The sequence below is a fragment of the Panthera pardus genome, unplaced genomic scaffold (genome assembly GCF_024362965.1).
Source record: "Panthera pardus isolate Hobbes unplaced genomic scaffold, ASM2436296v1 HiC_scaffold_7, whole genome shotgun sequence".
In the NCBI taxonomy this organism is placed as follows: domain Eukaryota; kingdom Metazoa; phylum Chordata; class Mammalia; order Carnivora; family Felidae; genus Panthera; species Panthera pardus.
Window position 1 is genome coordinate 18405051 of NW_026527002.1, and position 20753 is coordinate 18425803.

The 20753-nt window shown below is 37.8% G+C and overlaps 1 protein-coding gene across 5 annotated transcripts in view; it reads left to right on the top strand.

Annotated features, from left to right (window-relative positions):
* Positions 1-20753, top strand: part of PREX2 (phosphatidylinositol-3,4,5-trisphosphate dependent Rac exchange factor 2) — a 292133-nt gene that overhangs the window by 208511 nt on the left and 62869 nt on the right. For all 5 annotated transcript variants that reach the window (XR_008419975.1, XR_008419974.1, XR_008419973.1 and 2 more), the window contains one exon: positions 9164-9278. Coding sequence is in view for 2 of the 5 variants with exons in the window: in XM_019453224.2 (XP_019308769.1) it covers positions 9164-9278 (115 nt within the window). In the remaining 3 variants the exon portion in view is untranslated. The remainder of the gene's footprint in view (positions 1-9163; positions 9279-20753) is intronic.

Below are 20753 nucleotides of genomic sequence, written 5' to 3' on the forward strand. Positions count from 1 at the left end.
TCTATGATTTTTTTTTTTTTAACTCATGCTGTGGTCACAAGATTATATCAATTTCTCTGAGCAGGTCCATGGAGGATTTCATTTTTTTCTTCTATTGAGTTTTCAAGAACTGCATCAGTTTTGCTGTGGAATTTTTATGTTCTAATAAAAAATGAGAAGAGTAGAGAAATAAAATTAATCTCTGTAACTGAAGAACAGACAGGCAAATGAAATCAAAATCTATGGCCAAGTGAAAATTCTTGTACCATATGCATATTGTAATTCTAAAAGATAGATTGCCCTTCCTTTGATTGCCATAGTTTAAAAACAATGGCTGCCTCAGATACTTGGTAAGAATACATTGAAGCAGAGGAAATTGTCAGTGCAGAGATCTTAGGAGTTTATTAGAAGGTATTTTCATTTTTTTTTTGGAGGACTGTGGTAGGGTCCATATAGACAATACAAGAGTCTGTAATGGAAAGGAATGGGGGAATAAAAAGAAACTGAGCAGAAATAGACCTTTGGAGCTACCTTGGGAGGATAGTTTAGCCTAAAAGGTTCTTCACTTCCTTTCCTTTACTCCTCTTTTTAAAAATTCTGCCTTTGAAATCATGACTGAGATGACAGATGGCATTTTGCATCTTTTCTAAAAAAATTATTACATTTGTGACACATCAGCCATAAATAGCTGAATATTCATACCCAACAGCAAATGTTCATAGGAAAAGGAAGAGTATTTTCCATGTAACCTCTCTTTTATAATTATGACTAAGTCTAATTAAAAAAAAAACCCCTAAATACATACTAGTTCAGTGAAAAGAGTATTGCTTTTTAAAATGTAATGGAACACTAGCTAACATTAGGTTTTAATATTTACACAGCAATGAACTATGAAAAAGCAACAGTGGAAATACTATTGCAGTTGAGGTCACAGATAGGTAAAGAAGACTGGAAAACAGCTTGTCTCATTAGAACAGTGTCAGTGATAAGGCTGCTTATTTAAAGGGGCTGCCGAAGTTCCTCTGCACTTCTAAAACTCCCATGAGGATTCATTATTAGTCGCTCTGACTATTTTCATCAGATTGAGAGAAGCCCAGGAAATTCAACACCAGCTTGAATAGAGATTACCATCTGGTAATTGAAAGTGGTGGTAAATGAAGAGATTCCAAATGGCGTCTATTCCGGAGATGGAAGTTTATTCAAAGGGTTTTAGCTTTAGGTGTACATATGTACATTATTGGTCTTTGCTAGCAAATACGAAAATTAGAAAAATGAGACGAATTTGAAAGCCTCCTGGGAAAATTATTTCTGTCAGCCCTTGTGAAGTTGTCGGTTGTACCATATACTTAGAACAGGAAGCAAACATACTGCTTTCTTCCATTTTTCTTGCCTGAATAGACCTTTTGGTGAAGGAGGGCACTCTGACTGATGGGGCTCGCTGCAGAGATGGGACCAGCTATGAGATCAGGAATTCTAGTGCCAGAAGCAAGCAGGATACACTTTAAGGAACGTGTATCACTCAAGGGGAGACCCGCAGGAGAACAGGAATCGAGGCAGACAAAACAAGTGATACAGATTTACAAGATAAAGATCACAGAAACAGCTAAACAGGAAAGCCAGCACAGAGCATGAGCAAAATGCTAGAAGGAAAAGATCACACAAAAGCAGTCTTCTCTAAGTACTTCCTGCAGGCCAGGGAATTAACTCTGGGGGGATCCCCAAGCCCTTGATGAGATAAAGCAAGTGACTATAAACTTGGTGAAAATGGGAGTAAGGAGGATAGACAGATATTCAGGGTCACTTCCTCTGCCCATTTCCCATTGGCTTCTTTGGTTGCTGCTTCTCACTGGTTCTCAATACTGGCTGCACTTTAATCACCTTGGGGAGGTTTTAGAAAATACCCAAGCTTGGTTCCACACCAAACTGATTAAGTCAGAATCTCTGGGACATAAGGCCCAGATACCAGTATATTTTAGAAGCTTTACCAGTGATTCTTTTTTTTTTCTTTTTAAGTTTATTTACTTATTTTGAGAGATACTGAGACAGCATGAATGGGGTAGGGGCAGAGAGAGAGAGGGAGACAAAATCCCAAGCAGGCTCCACACTGTCATTGCAGTGCCCGATACGGGGCTTGAACCCAAAAAACTGTGAGATCGTGACTTGAGAGCCAAAACCAAGAGTCGGACGCTTAATCGACTAAGCCACCCAGGTACCCCTTTAAGGTGATTCTAAAGTCCACCGGGAGTGAGGAAGCACAGGTCAACGTAGATTATGAAGCACTGTGCAATTATCCAGTTAATCCTTGCTTAATTAGATTGATCCATTTCACAAAGGTTCAACATTTCTAGATATGGGGAGACCGGGCGATGGGGTAGGGCCTTTTCACTTCTGCATTGTTAAGTCATGAGGAGGCAGGCTGCCTCTAGGAGATAATGATTTCGGTGGGACAGTTTTCTTCAGCAAAGACTGAAGATTCCCTAAAGAGCTAATGGCTGAGGGCTGTCTTCTGGCAACCACAACAGCTAGGCAACAAGCCCATCCTTTCTAAAAGGGAATCTGAGTGAGCGACCTGCCATGGTCCACCCTGTACCCTCAGATCCATTTGGGTCAAGAGTAGGAGTGTCTCCTTTGTGACTCTGATGGGCTCCCTTCCTGGGGAAGAAGCATGGTAATGGGATGAGAAATAACCCCTGCTGCTGCAGCTGGTCTTGGAGCTGCCAAAGATGCCCATTTTCCCTCTTCTGTATCCATTGTGGATCATCCTTGCTCTCAGCCTCAACTTTCTGGTCCCAGTGGCATGACTAAGACTTCCATCCCCGGGGGGCCTGACCCTCCTGTTCATTCTGCCCTCTTCAGGCCAGGGTTGCTGCATTTGTCCATTTACCGTCAAATTTAGACATGGAAGTACCAAGAGGGACCCAAGTGGATTACTGGGTGCCAAACATGTTCCTTCCTGCCCTCATTATATAGCAATAGCCCTACTTCCTTATGTGTTGCAGACTATGAGTCTGGAGTTCTCTCTTGTCCGGCAAGAGAGCAGATGCAAAATTGAATATGAGAGAGGCTAATGTCCAGGAGGAGACAAGAACCCCAAACAGGGGTTTCCTCTCCATATTTATTGAGTGCACAAGGTCGTACACACATGGTGAAAGTGAAGAAAATAAGATCTTACACACGTGGTGAAGGTGGAGAAAACAATCAGACAGTTATCATTAACTTGTGTGTGTAAGAAGCAAAGAGTCTAGGGGGCAAGTGGCGTTTGTGATCAAGGTATATGGGCATCAGATGGAAAGTAAGTTCCTGCAGGTGATACAACAAGTTGCTCGTGATCCCAGTACAATATCTTGATAGCTCACCTGAGACACTTTCACCCCATGGTGGCGGCTTTCCACACTGTTTTTTTTCTAACCCATTTATATAAGTAGAACCTACTTCCCCACAATTAAGATGATCAGAGTTGACCAGCCTTGCCAAGATGGTGGTCTCTCTTCCTGGATGCCTTGGCACCAGGGGCCTACAGTGCTCAGGTGGTAACTGTAGCTGATGTTCAGTGGGACCCCTGCCTTGTCTTCTAGGGAAAGTGGGCTACTTTGGGGATCAGGACCTTTTAAACCCATGGAGCCAAAGTTTCAGGGATGGGAAGCACACATCCCTAAGTGACGCACTGGGACTGATGTTGTATTAGTTTCCCAGCCCTGCCGTAACAAATTACCACAAACTCTGTGACTTAAAACGACAGAAATTTATTCTGTCATCGTTTTGGAGGCTAAATGTATGAAATCAAGATGCCCGAAGGCCATGCTCCCTTGTAAGACTCTAAGGAAGAATCCTTCCTTAACTTTTAGCTTCTGCTGACTGTCAGAAGTCCATGGCATGCCTTGGCTTGTGACGCAAGAATTATAGCCTCTGCCTTCGTCTTCACACAACCTTCTTCCCTCAATGTGTCAGTCTCTGTGTCTCTGTCCCAATAAGGTGGACACTTATAAGAACGGGAGTTGTTGGATTTGGGCCACCCTAATCCAGTATGACATCATTTTAAGTAGATGATATCTACAAAAACCCTGTATGAAAATTAGGGTCGCATTTGCAACCACCAGGGGTTAGGACTTTTGTTTTATCTTTTTGGAGGACACAGTTAAACCCTCAATAGATGCTAAGCAGGGACCTTTCTACTTCCACTCTTGGTTCCCACACCCATGTATCCTATGTACTAGGGACATGGCATCACATAAAGGTCTTTGATGTTAGTTATACTGTGCCCTAGAATATGGCATCTCTTCTTTGTAAAGTAGTGATAAGTACTTGTTTCCTGGGTCTCTAATGGTGGTTTTCCTTACACTAGATAGGACATACCATGCCAGTCCTTTCTCCACAAACACTCTTGTGTATATTTGTTTTTCAGCCCTTATGAAAAAGGCTGGCACCACAAACTGTAAATGCTGACTTTTACTTCTTTACAGGGTGTCCTTCTGTTCTCAGAGAATAATTAAAATCAACCAGAAACTTGAGGATTTTCTCTTCTATTTTTTTAAAAATTTAAAAAATATTCCAGTATATAGTGTTTTCTCTTTTATACTGTTTTTATTTATTTTTGAGAGAGAGAGGGAGAGACTGAGTGTGAGCGGGGGAGGAGCAGAGAGAGAAATAGACACAAGAGTCCAAAGAAGGCTCCAGGCTCCGTGCTCTCAGCACAGAGCCCGACGTGGGGGGTCTAACCCACAAACTGCAAGATCATGACCTGAACCGAAGTCAGATGCTTAACCGACTTGAGCCACCCAGGCACCCCCAGCATTTCTCTTTTAAACAAAAGGGAACATTTTGTTACAAATATTGTCATTTTTCTAATCTGCCTTCATTCGAGTATATTTTTTTTTAGAGTGTTTGCAAAACCCTACTCTGGGTCCTTTAAAAGATGAATCCCTTTGTATTCTCTGTGGGTTTTATACAGTATTTGAAATTGAAACATTAAATAACTTTTTCCCCAAATTTTTAATTAAATTCTAGTTAGTTGACATACAGTGAGTGCAACACTGGTTTCAGGAGTAGAATTCAGTGAGTCATCACTTACACACAACACCCAGTGGTCATCACAACAACTGCCCTCCTTAATACCCATCACCTATCTAGCCCATCCCCCCACCCACCTCTCTCCATCAACCCTCAGTTTGTCTCTGTCTTTACAAGTCTGTCATGGTTTGTTTCCCTGTCTTCCCCTCTCCTCCAACATGGGAGTAAAATCATACGGTATTTGTCTAACTGATTTATTCACTGAGCATAATACACTCTAGCTCCATCCACATTGTTGCAAATAGCAAGATTTCGTTCTTTTTGATGACTGAGTAATATTCCATAACATGTGTATATTATGTACATATATATGTATATACACACACGCCACATCTTTTTTATCCATTCATCAGTGAATGGACATTTGGGCTTCATGTACCCCTCCAAATCTGTATTTTTGTAACCTTTGGATAAATACCTGGTAGTGTTATAAATGAAGGAACAGTTCCCAGAATTAAGATTTCCTAAATGTTAGAATCGGTCTGTAAACATGTGAGCTCACCCCTCTTTAAAGGGCAGTACAGGAAACCAATTTGACAATAAATTTCATATATTTAAAAAAATAATAATAAAAAAATTAAAAAAATAAAGGGCAGTACAACCACATGCTGGTCTCAATAGGATTGATAAAACTTGCTTTCCTCATGAAAACTGTGACCAGTTCTGAAGAATTCTGACCAACTGGGGCCGGTGCATTTGTCGTGTATTAGTTAACCACTGAAGTGTCATCATGCTGTCAGGAAAGAGTGTTAGTTTGTTGAAACAATTCTTAAAATTGTTCTTCAGATATTCTGTATTTTTCCTGGTCAGTCCCTTTCTTGGAAAAGCCTTGAAAGGTATTTTGAGTGAGTAGAAATTCAGTTCATTTTCAGTCTTAGAATAATTTAATTTCCATTTTCCTGACCACCTAAGTTTGATGGGATGATTTGCTTCCTCAAATTCGGAAGGGGTAGAAGGAAAACAAGCAAACAAAGAAACTCATCGTATTTTCAATACTGCTTTTAATTAAATGCTATTAAATATTTATTCAACCAAATATGTCAATACTACTACTAAGAAATATATTGTTCTTTAGATAGGAATTAAGGAAACTAGACAAGCAAATGCTGACAAGAGGCCAAACTTGGAAATTTGGACATTATTATGTATTTAACATACTTTTGCTGAGTGTAGAAATTGAATTTGGCAAAATATTATCCCATTTTCTTGTATTTATAACAATAAATAACCAAGGTATTCATCTAAAATTGAGAATGTTTTTCTCCTTCCTCTTCTTTGCTATACAGTTTAGTTTTTAAATATAGAACTCCTCTTTTGTCATTGTTCATTTCCTCACAACCCTATACATCTGCCATAACATTTTGCTGAGACTCGGCAAAATTGTCATACATTTTCCCCATTTTTAAAAAAGTTCTGTGTAATTGTTAATTTTATCTGTTGTTAATTTGGAAATATTGCCAAGGAATGTCATAAAAATGCCAGTTTGTTTTTAGATGGCAATAAGATTTTAGAGTAGGACTGGACATTCTGGCCAAAACTGAGCCATTAAGAACTTTATAGGGGCACCTGGGTGGCTCAGCTTGTTAAGTGTCCGACTCTTGACTTCAGCTAGGTCATAATCTCATGGTTTGTGAGTTCAAGCCCTTCATAGAGCTCTATGATGACAGTGTGGAGCCTGCTTGGGATTCATTCTCTCTCTCTCTCCCTCTCTCTCTCTCTCTCTCTCTGTCCCTCCCCACTTGTACACATGTGCTTGCTCTCTTTTTCTCTCAAAATAAATAAATAAACTTTACAAAAAATTGCTAAAAAAAAACAACAAAAAATGACGTTTGTAAAAATTAGACCCCAGGTGTTTTCTTATTCATCCCACCCCACCCCTGACTGCTACTTTCCCTGTTGCTCCTTCCTACCATACCCTTTCCAGTCTTTCTGATCTTAAATCACAAATTGAAGTGTCCTTGCATGGACCCTCCTCTTAGTTCCCAAACCTTCCTGTTTGGCTAAGCACACTCATGCATAATCTATATCTCCTGGAAATTGAATTAGATATTGCCTGTGGGGCATTGGGCATGTTGCCTAATATATAAAACACAGTGAGTAAATGAAAAGAATAGTCATGGGTTCTCTTAATGCTATTATTTCATTTATTTATTTCCCAAGAATCATAGTTAGTAAGTACTCTTATTTTCCATTTCACAAATGAGGAACCTGAGGATCTTGGATTTTAATTAACATGCTTGAGGTCACACAGCTACTAAGGAGTGGAAGTGGTGGTTTTACTTCAATGCAAAGATTCTCATTATTAGCTCTACAACTAATAAGAGGAATTCACATTGAAGGATGACTGAATCCTCTGAATATTTGCCTCTCACAAATAACATCTCATTAATGGAAGTGAACATGGCATTTATGTGAGGATTGTTTTATCGGGAAGACTTCCTTTTCTTTCTTGTGTGTATTCAGGACCAGAAGCTTGCTGAACCACTTGCAAATATTCTAATTAATGCAGAACTCATAAGGAAAAAAACACGCAATCCTTGAAACAAGCTCCCAAATTGATATCATGTAACTGAAGCAAATGTAGTCAGCATTCTCACTAATTTTCCATAAGTGTTTTTCTCAATTATAGGCCAATAATGCCATTTTTTAAATTTCAAATTGAGCAATACTCTAAAGGTTTGTTGTTTCTTCATTGCTGTGGAAATCTGACTAGTTGAGAAAGCAGCACAGCAAAAATTAGCAATGAACTTGCTGGGATTGGCACTGGGTATTATATGTAAATGATGAATCACTAACTACTCCTGAAACTAATATTACTCTATATCTTAGCTAACTGGAATTTAAATAAAAGCATGAACCATTAAAAAAAGTTAATAATGAGTTTCCTATTTTTGTCCCCAAAATGGTGATAAGTTTCTGTCAATTTGAAGAAATGTATTATTTAATTTAGAAGCTATTGCATTTAGCAGTTTGAAAGATTATTTTTTTTTATCAATTTTGAAACAGTCTGCTGAAAACTGAGGTTTATCAGTGGCAATAATCTCAAGGGGAAATCATTTAAATTTCCAAATTGGATCCATTGCCATTCCTGTTGCTGGCAACCTCTCTGTGGGAGATGTTGTATTTCTAGGCACTTCCTTGTGATTCATTTCTTCTGCAAAAGTTAAAAGTGCCATCACAAAAAGTTTAAAGGAAAAAGAAATACTTGAGGCGCCTGGGTGGCTCAGTCGGTTAAGCGTTCGACTTCGGCTCAGGTTATGATCTCATGGTTGGTGAGTTTGAGCCCCACGTGGGCTCTGTGCTGACAGCTCAGAACCTGGATCCTGCTTTGGATTCTGGGTCTCCCTCTGTCTTTCTCTGCCCCTCCCCCACTAGCGCGTGCGCGCATGCGTGCTCTCTCTCTCTCTCTATCTCTCTCTCTGTCTCTCTCTCAAAAATGAATAAATAAGTATTAAAAAAAGAAATACTTAACCAAAAATGTTAGTTAAGAAAGAAATCCATATTAACCAAAAGATGTTTAAAATTAATGGAAAGTTATATATATGTTTATGTTTATTAACTAAATTAAGCATTGTAGTAAAGCTAGTATTCTAAGATTATCTATGCTTCTGATTTATTACACTAATATTTCATGATTTAACTGCAACTACAAGAGAATGTGAATAGACACGGAGAGCAGCAGTTTCAACATTTTTACTCTTATGTATGTTAATACACAGTTCTGCCTCTCATACATATGCACGTATATATGCAATGTACATAGGTATGTGTGTGTATGTACATATATATATATACATTTGTGTGCTTATCTATATAAATATGTGAAGTTTGAGTTTAGCTTCACAAAGAATGTATATAAAATGTTTTAAAAGTAGAAGACAATTTAAATTACAAATTATCTTTGCCAACTTAGATATAATCACCAAATGTTTGATATTTATTTTTAGAGCAGAAGAATGATTTTCATTCAGTTTTGGACTGGTGAAAGATAGTTTCTTTCATGTGTGGTCATATTCAGTGTTTTAAATACATTTACTAATAATCAGTAAGATTAAAGTAAATGTGGAGAAACTGAGTTATAAAATCACGTTAAAAAGTAATTTACTTGTTTACACAGCACTGGAGAGCATGGAAGGGTATTATTATAGAGACAATGTTTCGGTGGAAGAATTTCAAGCCCAGATAAATGCAGCCTCATTGGAAAAAGTCAAACAATATAACCAGAAACTCAGGTATGTAATCTTTCAGTTTTTTTTTAAAGTAAGAAGGTAAGTGTTTGTGTTTTGACAAGAGCAGAGCAATAGAGGTCTTGACATATGCGTTATTAAATGATTGATGATGATACTCCTTCTGATATGATGTCTTTTTATTTAAGGTTTAATATTTCAAATATTCTAACAAGTACACTTTTTGAAAATAAAATCGAAAAACAGTGTTTGAAAATTTTCATGCTGTTGTCTTAATTGCTGAAGAAGATCAAAAATTAAATATTTATTAGATCATTAGCAGGGAGGGAAAAAGCATTGATATTTTATTCTGGTGTCCCCTAGGAGGTTTCAGTGAATTAGGGGCAAATAAAATAGGGCTCCTTTATGTACCATTAAACACCTGGCATCCTGACAGTGAGAGAAGAATGTGGTTAACACAGAAGCTATGTCACAGCATGTACTTGGTATTGGAAAAATATCTACTTTCAAATACATATATTAATGTTTCGATTTTGCTGTTTTCCCCCCTCTAAAAATAGTGTTACTGGCAAAATAACCAATGGCAGGGAAGATTAGTCACAGTAAGTGAAAGGGAAATGTGTTACAATTCAAACTTTAACTTTCAACAAATTATTAGCATATATAACTCCCTCTTACCTGATGAATTATTCCGCGAAGAGATTATCTTTTTAAATTACTTACAGATTACAGCTTTTATTTTTAAGAGAAAAAATACTCTTGTTCTACCTTAAGCCTTAATGATTCAAAAATCGTTTTTATATTATGTTTTATTTCGTATTACATTATAACTATTGTAACATTTTTTTGGTTTTGTCCACAATATGGCGAGACTATGAAGATAAATTAATTCCTAAAATTCCTGACAGGAAGAGGTATTCGTTCTCGTTGTATGAACGAAGGGTAGGCTCTTTCACCACAGATGTTTTCTCTTGCTTCCCCTGCCTCACACAGTCCCTTTCCGTAGGTTCTTTACTTTTCTTCCGTCACGTTAATCACTTCTGAAGCTCTCAACCTCAAAACCCCCAGTATCTTTTTGGCTTCTCATTTTCTCTTCCTTCCTAAAATATAGTTGGAGATCCTGATGAGTCTGACAGAAATGTCTCTTGGACTGCCCCCACTTTACTCTCTCATCTAGGTCACTGTTTCTCAAAGACATATAATGTACTGACTCCTTTCACAAGAAAAAACAAACAAAAAAGTTCATCTTAAATTCTTAAATGGTGTGTCCACTGAGTAACACTGCCCAGTCTTGGTCAATCTGACCAATCTCCTGTCTCTAAGACCCCATGTTGTTTTAATCTCAGGATTTTGCTTCCAGATAATAATTTTAAGTTATCTATCTTACTGTGTCACTCTTCTTGCTCAAAAGATTTGGTGATTTCTTATTGTCCCCAAAAGGACTCACAACCTCCTTACACTGGCAGTCAAGATCTTTCATGACTTGACCTGAGATTTCTTTTCTCCGCCTGTGCTCCAGCCATGCTGTACTCTCCTTATATCCAATCATGCACCGTAGTCTCCTTGTTCCATGACTTTTCACCATCCACCTAGCATCTGGTCTTCCATCTCCAGCTGCTTATAAAGCTACTATTCCAATGATTCAATGTCCAGCTCTAGTATGCTCTTCTTAATAAAATATTTTTCTTTTATTATTGGGCTAGGATGAGGCCTGGGCATTAGACTGTCTAGAAATCTCCTAGGAGTTTCTGATGTGCAGCTGGAATTGAAAACCAATTCCCTAGATCCCAGAGTTCTGTTTATAAAAAATATTTTATACTACTTTTTTTCCTTAAGTTTATTTATTTATTTTGAGAGGGGGAGAGAGGTAGGGAGAGAGGGAATCCCAAGCAGGCTCCACACCTTCAGCATGGAGCTCGATGTGGGGCTCAAACCCACGAACCATGAGATCATGACCTGAGCTGAAACCAAGAGCCAGATGCTCAACTCACTGAGCTCCCAGGTGCCCTAGATTCCAGAGGTCTCAAAGGATGACCCCCCAGGCCAGCAATGTCAGTGCCATCTGCAAACTTGTTAAAAAAAAAATCTTAGGTAGACCCAGCAGTCTGGGTTATAATAAGCCTTGCAGGTGATTCTCACACACACTCAAATTTCAGAAGCACTGCCCTTGGCTAAATAAATGTCCAACCACTCTGCCGGTCTTTCATTTTACTTTATTTATGACTACTATGGAATTCTGTTTTTCTCCCTGATGATACCGTTATGTGTATAGATCTCTCATCTTTATTTTATGATTAGCTCTTTAAGATGAGGGATACACTGGGGCTCCTGGGCAGCTCAGTCGGTTGAGCATCTGGGGCTCAGGTCATGATGTCATTGGTTCGTGAGTTTAAACCTGCTTTGGGCTCTGTGCTGACAGCTTAGAGCCTGGAGCCTGCTTGGGATTCTGTGTCTCCTTCTCTGTCTGCCGCCCCCCTGTGCACTAGTGTTCTGTCTCTCTCTATCTCTCTTTCTTTCTCTCAAAAATAAATAATAAAAAAAAAGATGAGGGATACATTTATCTTGGTGTTTCCCATGGTGTCTGTCAAAGTATTTTGCATAAGAAGTTCTCCAAAATGTATGTTGAGTTGCATGAAATTATTTAGATACAACAAGCCAGAGAGAAGTGGGGATGTCACCTAACATTCATGCCCCTGTGGATCTTTGTATTTTTAACCAGAATTATAATGGATACTCACATATAACAGGTACCTGATGTTTAAGATTTTTTATGAAGATAAACAATATGTGTATTAATGCATGCTATCCTCTTCACATAAAACATTTTCATGTATCTTTTCTAGAGAAAACATTTTCAAAAGCACAAACCCCTCAGGACTAATTGGTGCTCTTGTCAGTAATTAGCTGCTATATATCCTATTTGTTGCATATTAGATTTCCTTTGCACAGGAAGACAATTATTTTCCTCTTTACTTCCAGTAATGCCTTCTCTTCCTGCCTATTTCTTGAATAAGGCTGTTAATTTCTTCCTTAATTTTTCCTGTTACTTTGTAATCATAAATACTCTGAAACTACTCTTGGGCAATCTTTTTTTGGTTTTGGGGGCTACAGACCAACGTTGACCATTTCTTTAAAGGGGCTGTTACTATCCTTTGTAGAAAAATAACCCCCAGGTGTCTCTAGTTCATTATAACCCAGAGCCTTTTGAACACTTTCACTGAAAACCATATCATTCTTGATGTTACTTTGTTTATTTGCTAATTAGACCTCAGAAAAGGCCTTTTTTTTTTTTACAACAAACCAACAAACATAAATAAATGAACTAGTGTTTTTTTTAGAAAGCATTCTTTAGATTACAAGTTTCAGAAACCAAACTCAAACTGGTGTAAACAAAATAATGCATTGGCATATGTAACAGGTATATTCAAGGCATGTGGCGCTGGCTGTGTTAGGCACAGCTAGATCCAAGGATATGGTCTTGGGTGGGGGGCGCGGCTTTCTTTCCCTGTCTCTTAGTACTTTTTTCCTCTGTGTGGGCTTCATTGTTGTTACACATTTGGGTAAAGATGGTCACTGCAGACCAGTGTTGCAGTCAAAGAAGAGAATGTGTCCACCCCCGTTACTCCTCCACAGAGAGTTCCACCAAAAGACCCGAGGAGGCATTCATTGGCCAGACCCAAGTCACGTGCCCATTCTTGGGCGGGCTCAGCATCACAGAAGTCCACACCAATCAGCTGTCACAAAAGGAACAAAGTAAGGATGCTCGACAAGAGGGAATAATGGATTTCATTCTAGTTATAGTCTCTAGAACAACAAAGAACAGGTGCAAAAATTTACTACTTTAAAGATGATGATAGCCATAATACCTACCAATTTTTAAGAATATATTGAGTCGGTCACAATTCTAGGTGAGTTATGTGGATTATTTAACAAAACTGGTAAGTTCCATATTATCATTTCCATGTTAAGGGAAACTTATACAAGTTTACCCAGATAATAAGTAGTAAAATCAAAATTTAAATCACAGGCCTTTTTTCTCTAATTTAGAGTCTATACTATTTGTTCTGTGTTAGGCTGGCTTAGTGACTGGAGTGAACATAATATGCTGAAAACAAATTCTCTGTTACTAAGTTTTGGTGTCCGGTACTATCAAGTGCCCCCAATTGCTCTGAGTTTGTACCATCAACTGTTCATTCAGTGTCCATGAAGTTTCCCTTTTCATGAAATTGAAAAAAACAGAAAATGAACAAATGAATCCATAAACAAATTATTGGAGATAGTCAACAGTTCAATGAAGAACTAAACTATGGCAACTAAAACAAGTTGCCATACTAGGAGGTCGGTCATGTAGAGGAGGTAGTTAGGGATGACTTAATTATTAGGTGGTATTTGAACAGAAGACTGAATCAAAAGGAGACAGCCTTGCCAAAATCAGGGGGAAAGTCTTTCTCAAAACTGTGAACTGATGTACATAAATCATGAGAATTAACTTATCATGTTTGAGGAAGACAAAGAAGGCCAGGAGGATTCTAGTCATTAAGAAGGATGATGCATGAGGGTGCCTGGGTGGCTCAGTCAATTAAGCATCCAACCTCAGCTCAGGTCATGGTCTCACAGTTCATCAGTTTGAGCCCCACATCAGACTCCACGCTGAGAGCATGAAGCCTGCTTTGGATCCTCTGTCTCCCCCTGTCTCTGCCCCTTCCCCCATGCTCTTGTGCTCACTCTCTCTCTCTCTGTCTCTCAAAAATAAATATTAAAAAAAAGAAGGATGATGTATATTGAGAGATATTTGTAGAGACCTGGTTATGTAGGGCTGTGGGCCATTGTAAGGGGTGTAGATTTTATTGTAAGTACAATCCAGGAGTCTTTGGAAAGTTTTTATTTAGTGACTGTTGTCCATTTGTATCTCATATTTCTGTTGCAAATAATATCCAAAATGGTTGAAGCTTCCGTGAGGCGGTAATTCATTACCAGCAGGCTGCTCTGGCCCTTCTTGTTCGAGTTTCTGTAGGAATACAGATCAGCCAATGCACTTGGGGGGTCTTTGCCATATGCGTGATAACCCTGATGCTGGTTGCCTAAAAACACCCTGATTTAGCTGTTACCCCCTATGAACAAGGTAGAGGCAGCAGAAATGTCTAATAGCTGTGTCTAAAATATACCCTCCAATGCCAAGTCAGACAAAGTTCTTGACTGATTTCAACCTGATTATTAGGAAATAATACCATGTAACATCTCCCTGATGTCTTCTATGATTTTCTCAAGCCCACTGAGGCAACTTGTGGAATGGGAGAAGATATTTGCAAATGACATCTGAAAAGGGTTAGTGTACAAAATATTTATAAAAAATGTATGAAAGAATTTATAAAACTCACACCCAAAAAAAGCCCAAATAATCCCCTTAAAAAATGAGAAGACATGAATAGACATTTTTCCAAAGAAGACATCCAGATGGCCAACAGACACATGAAAAGATGCTTAACATTACTCATCATCAGGGAAATACAAATCAAAACCACAATGAGATACCACCTCCCACTAATCAGATGGCTAAAATTAACAACACAAGAAACAACAGGTGTTGGCAAGGATGTGGAGAAAGGGGAAGCCTCTTACACTTTTGTTGAGAAGGCAAACTGATGCAACCACTCTGGAAAACAGTATGGAGGTTCCTCAAAAAGTTTAAAATGGAACTACTCTGAGATTCAGTAATTGCACTACTAGGTATTTATCCAAAGGCTACAAAAATACTGATCCAAAGGGGTACATGCACCCTGATGTAGATAGCATCATTACCAACAATAGCCAAATTATGGAAAGAGCCCAAATGTCCATCGACTGATGAATGGATAAAGTTGTGGTATATGTATTTACAATGGGATATTACTCAGCCGTCAGAAAGAAAAGAAATCTTGTCATTTGCAATGATGTGGATGGAGCTAGAGAACATTATGCTCAGCTAAGTAAGTCAATCAGAGAAAGACAAGTACCATATGATTTCACTTATATGTAGAATTTAAGAAACAAAGCAAATGAACATGGGGCAGGGGAAAGAGAGACAAACCAAGACTCTTAACTATAGAGAACAAACAGGGTTACTGAAGGGGAGGTGGCTGTAAGATGGGTTAAACAGGTGACGGGTAATAAGGAGAGCACTTACGATGGATGAGCACTGGGTATTGTATGGAAGTGCTGAATCACTAACTTGCACACCTGAAACTAGTGTTACACTGTATGTTAACTAACTGGAATTTAAATAAAAATTTGGAGAAGAAAAAAAAAGAAATAAATAATAGCATATAAAGTGTTTGACTCTGAAATTCTAATCAAGAAATTTAGGAGGAAGGGCAATCTTCCTTCCTACCTTCAACATCCTCATGCTATTTTATTCTCTGTCTTCTACCTCAGGCTTTCCTTTTTATTCCCTCTGGCCATGAGCCATCTTCCCCATTAGCATCATTTTTTCCTGCCCTACATAATTATAATTTATCATTACCAAACCCTTTCATTTTGATGTATCCTGCTTATTGGCAAAAAATACCGCACTGCTTGGTGACCAGTGAGACAAAGTGTAATATAAATGTGAACAATATTTTGTGTATTTAAGTACTCCTTTCAGTTTGAGGGGGTCTAGATAATTATTTTTTAAATACTATTTTCAGTATAAAGTCAACAGTAAAATATAACAAAAATAAAAGGAAGCAAGTTGTATATTAGTTATTGAGATCATGTATTATGTTTGTGAAGTGATAGCTTTAGACTGAATTTTTTTAGGGCTTATAATCTTGGATATCTAAATGTAAATACATCTCTTTAGAGAAATAAGGCAAGAAAATTTTTTAAAGCATATATTCTCTTAAGGTATACCTCTGTGGATAAAGAATTTTCTTTAAGGAAAGCAAGTTTTTTTTAAAGCCAAAATGTATTTTATATAACAAGCAGAAGGAAAATGGATATCTTATTTTTGTTGGGAAAAAAATGCTATGCGAATACCAATCTCAATGCCATATATTTTGACCAATTTTTTCAACTGAGAAATGCCCGGCGAGAAGTATGTATGTGTTTGTGTATCCCCATGATAGCACCTCCACGAAATGTGTCATTTCTCTCTACCTCTGAGGAAGAAAAATGTCAGTGAATATGTTCTCCTGGCATAAGATAGATATGAAGGGTGGCATGGACTCACTGCCATTTTATGTCTTTAAGTACAGCTATCAAACAGCCTAAGAAAATAAAGAACATTGGGACCTAAGCCTTTACACCCCATCTGTGCTTATAAGGACATACCCTAATTCCTATTTCTTTCTTCCCTCAGAGCCTTCAACCCATAAAACACTATTTCCTAGTCCTTGTTTAGATAGCCAAAAGTATATCCAGGCTTGAAATGGAATATTTTGGTTGTTCTATCAATAGAACTGTGGAAGCTACCTTAAATCAACAGGAATATGGATTTAATAAAATCTGAGAGAGACAGTAAGAGAGAGAGGAGGGAGAGCAAGAGAGACAGGCAGAGAAAACACTGAATAGAATTTAAATAATGCCTTTGTCCTACAATTGTTTTTCTTTATAAAGCTGCAGCTTCTAGAGTTATTAGGTGATGTGATTTCTTTTTTGATTAACTGGAAATATTCCAGATGAATATTTATCTCCTCTGTAGCAGTTACATATTTGTTTTTCATTCTGTTCTTCAACCAAATTTCATTTTTTAATATTTTAGATGCAACTATATTTCTGTTTCTCTAAGACAAGCTGTAAACTAAATGTGTATATTCAATTTTTTTCTATTTTCAGATTATGAATACAGTTTCCAGGCTGTAAATTTTGTTTCATATTAGAAGTGATTCTTCAATAGCAGGAGAAAACATCTAAGTCTACAAAAAATTTGAAGTCATTTATATGACTTAAGCATTTTCTAGACTCCTTTTCTATATATGATATGTATACAGGATTTAACATGTACAGAATATAAGTTATACTTAAGTGCCAGATTCTCACACAGTGTAAATCGAAAGAAACTGCTGGACGTTTATTCGACAAATCCAGTATGCCCACCAAGTACCAGGGACAGCGCTTCACATTGGGGGAATCATAGTAGACAAGATTGCAGCCTTCCAGGAAAATTTTGCCTGTGGGTTATGATAAACATGAAAAAAAATTTTACTAACAATTTATAGCAATATGTAAAAAACCTTGTAGGGAATGTGTAAGGTGCTATGCAAGTGTGTAAGAAGGGAATCAGTCTTAATTGGATGGGAAGATGGTTGAAGGTTTCAGGAATGAATGATTTGAGGAAGTGACATTTATGCAGAGATCTGAAGGAGGAGTTGGACTTGCAGTGTTTAGTGGGCAGGAAATGAGAGATAAAGGTGTGCAGAAGGGGTATTTCCTAGCAGAGGGAATAGCATGTGTAAAAATCCTGAAGGGGGAGGCAGAAATTATATAGTGTATGGAGGCTGGAATTCAAGAGGGAGAGGGGTGTGAGACAGTTGTGTGAAAAGAATCCCTTCTGTACTTCCTTCACTAACAGTTCTTCCTCAATTTCTTTTAAGCCAGCTGTCACCCAGGGCATGCTTTAGCTCGGTTTCCATGTGTTGAAAGTGTATAATTATTTAAGACCCATCTGAAATTTATCTTCCTGCAGGAAGCCTTCAGTTATAGCCTTAGCTGAAATTAATCACTTTCTTTTTTAAAACTTAACAACTTCTTTGATTTCATTTGTTTTATTCTGACTTGAGGGTTATTTACCTGCCTTGCTCAATACATATGAGGGCAACAAGGTCTTAGTTCTCCACTGTGCTTGGTACATAGTAAGCACCGTAAAAATGGTTGAATTGAATTGGAAATCAGGTTAACTGCAATATAATGGTCTTCTATTTTTGTACAATTAGCATTTTATTGAATTTATTCCAGTCTCCAGTCTACTTCTTTTTATATCCAAAAAATGTAGGGCCATTTGAAGGGTACAGATGCTGACTCTGTTGGAGACTTCTCTCAAGAAACTCATCAGCATAGCCAAGGTTCATAAATTTCACATGGGACAAGAACAGATAAGTTGAAATTACAATGACACTTTTGAGAACAACATATCATCTCTTCTTTATTTGAAAAATACTGTAATTCTATTAAACTTTGCCATCAGTAACTTCTGAGAATGTGATACGACTGAATATATATTTATGCATCTAGGTTTTAATTTATCTGGACTGTACTTATTCTTGTCTGTATTCAGATGAGTTCATTGTTCTTGAGAAGTTGTAATTACATCTAATTATTTTTATGTTATGTTAAGGGAATTTTTAATGCAATTTTTTGATAAGGGCAGCAAATGAGATTAGGATTAACTATGTGTTTTCACATTTTTATAAGTCCTTCATTGTGATAATATTTATCAAGGATGAATAGATCTTTTGGATGACAAGTAGAAGCAGATCATCTTTAAAATCATCTTTTAAAAATATTTTATTATTATTACTATTTAATTTTTTAATTTATTGCCAAGTTAGCTAACATACAGTGTATACGGTGTGCTTTTGGTTTTGGGGGTAGATTCCCATAATTCATCGCTTACATACAACACCCAGTGCTCATCACAACAAGTGCCCTCCTCAATGCCCATCACCCTTTCCCCCCTTCCCTGCCACCCCATCAACCCTAAGTTTGTTCTCCTCATTCAAGAATCTCTTATGTTACCTCTCTCTCTGTTTGAAACTGTTTTTTCCCCTTCCCTTCCCCCATGGTCCTCCAGAATCTTTGAAGAGAATTCTCTCTATCTCAAAGTTAAAAAAAAAAAGAAAAAGAAAAAGCTATTGTTTTCATCAAAGCAAAGGGAAGATCAAAGTTCCTTTTCCTTTTGCTCAGAATTTCCTTCTGAATAAGTGAGAGTTGAAAGTGTCACAAAGAAAATCAGTGTACCCTGAAGAATCAGTTAGGGAAATATACTCTGTGAGGAAGAATTTGTCAGTGCTTATGGAAGCAAGATTGATTTTTATTTTTAACCCTGCTGACATTTCTAGCTCATCACAAGGACAGTCTTTAAAAATTATATTCAAGGCATTCTAGTCAAGCTCTTTCAGTGATTTGTTTCCTATTGCTTTTGTTCAGTTCCTTTTTGCTGACATTTCATACTTCTTTTGCTTGGTGGATGTACCATAAGGTGGTGAATGATTGAGTATAAGTTACCCATTCAAAGCTTTGTCCCTACAGCAGTCAGGACATTTAGTGTGGGCCTAGAGCTTTTCATTCAGAAGACATAATCATGACTTAAAAGGAATTAATGTGGATTTAAGGAGATCATGATTTGTGTGAAGAATAGAACATTATGTTTATAAAATTAGCTGTCTAGTTACATGGACCACCCAACTTCAACTGAGGGCAAAATTCTACCTTCTATAGAATTTTATCTTCTATAGTTTGTGACATTCTGTTGGTCATTCAGGAAGAAAACCGAATATATTTTTGCTTGGTTTTTGCTAATTTCAGCCAGAATGACTCTAATTTACTAAATTGCTTTGGCCATTTCCTATCCATCTTTCCTGGCACACCTCAAAATTCACCCCTGCAAGAGGTCTTCCCACCTCCCCTGAGTTAGTTAACATTTATCACATCATGCATTATGTATCTGTTTCTCCTTTTCACTTTGTCTTTTTCTTTTATCATTGCTGATAAGGTACCTATTAATAGATGACTAACGAGTGTTTGTATGTGTGAAAATTTGGGGCAACCAAATCAGGACGCAGAATATAAATGGTGGTGGGTTCCTGACTGACATCATGATGACTTCAACAGAACATTTGGAGAATGGCATGGACTGTAATGTCTGTGTTGAACGGGTCTTCCTAGCCACTCCCATTCTGTTTTGAGAATATTCTTAATGGTTCAGTAGTATTTATCGTGCACTTATACGCAAGTGCAGGAATGTGTATAGCATTAAGAATACAGAGATAAACCAGACAGTATGCTCTTGAGAATCTGAGGGGAGAGGAAGAGTGAATGTGGTAAATAGGCTATTTTGAAATACCCTACTAAAACCATGGGGGAGGGAACAGGATGCCCAGAAACACAGACTAGGAGCACGTAGAAGAGACTAAGGAGCTCAGGATGGGGTAGTTCTGACACAGGACGGCTCCTGAGCCAGGTGAAGGAGGGGAGGGAAGCTTTCTCAGTGAGAGGGACCATTATGAACAGAGACATTGCAGAACCATAATGGGGCAATACAGCAGGCAAGGCTGAAAAGAGACAGGAGGCGTGGTCAGGAGGGGGACCAGAGATGCCAGCTGAAGAGCTTAAGCTTAAGCATGTAATTGGGGTGCTTGTGAGTTCTAAGCAGCACAGGGGGGAGCCACTGAGGGGTTGCATTTGAAACTGAGCACCTTGGTGGTACCATTGAAGATAAATTAGGGGTGAGAATAAGATTAGAATCAGAAAGCTTGGTTAGAAAGCTACTAAAATAGTTCTGGCAAATGATATTAACCCTAAGAAGATAAAAATGGAGATGGAGAGGAAGGCATAGATTTTAGA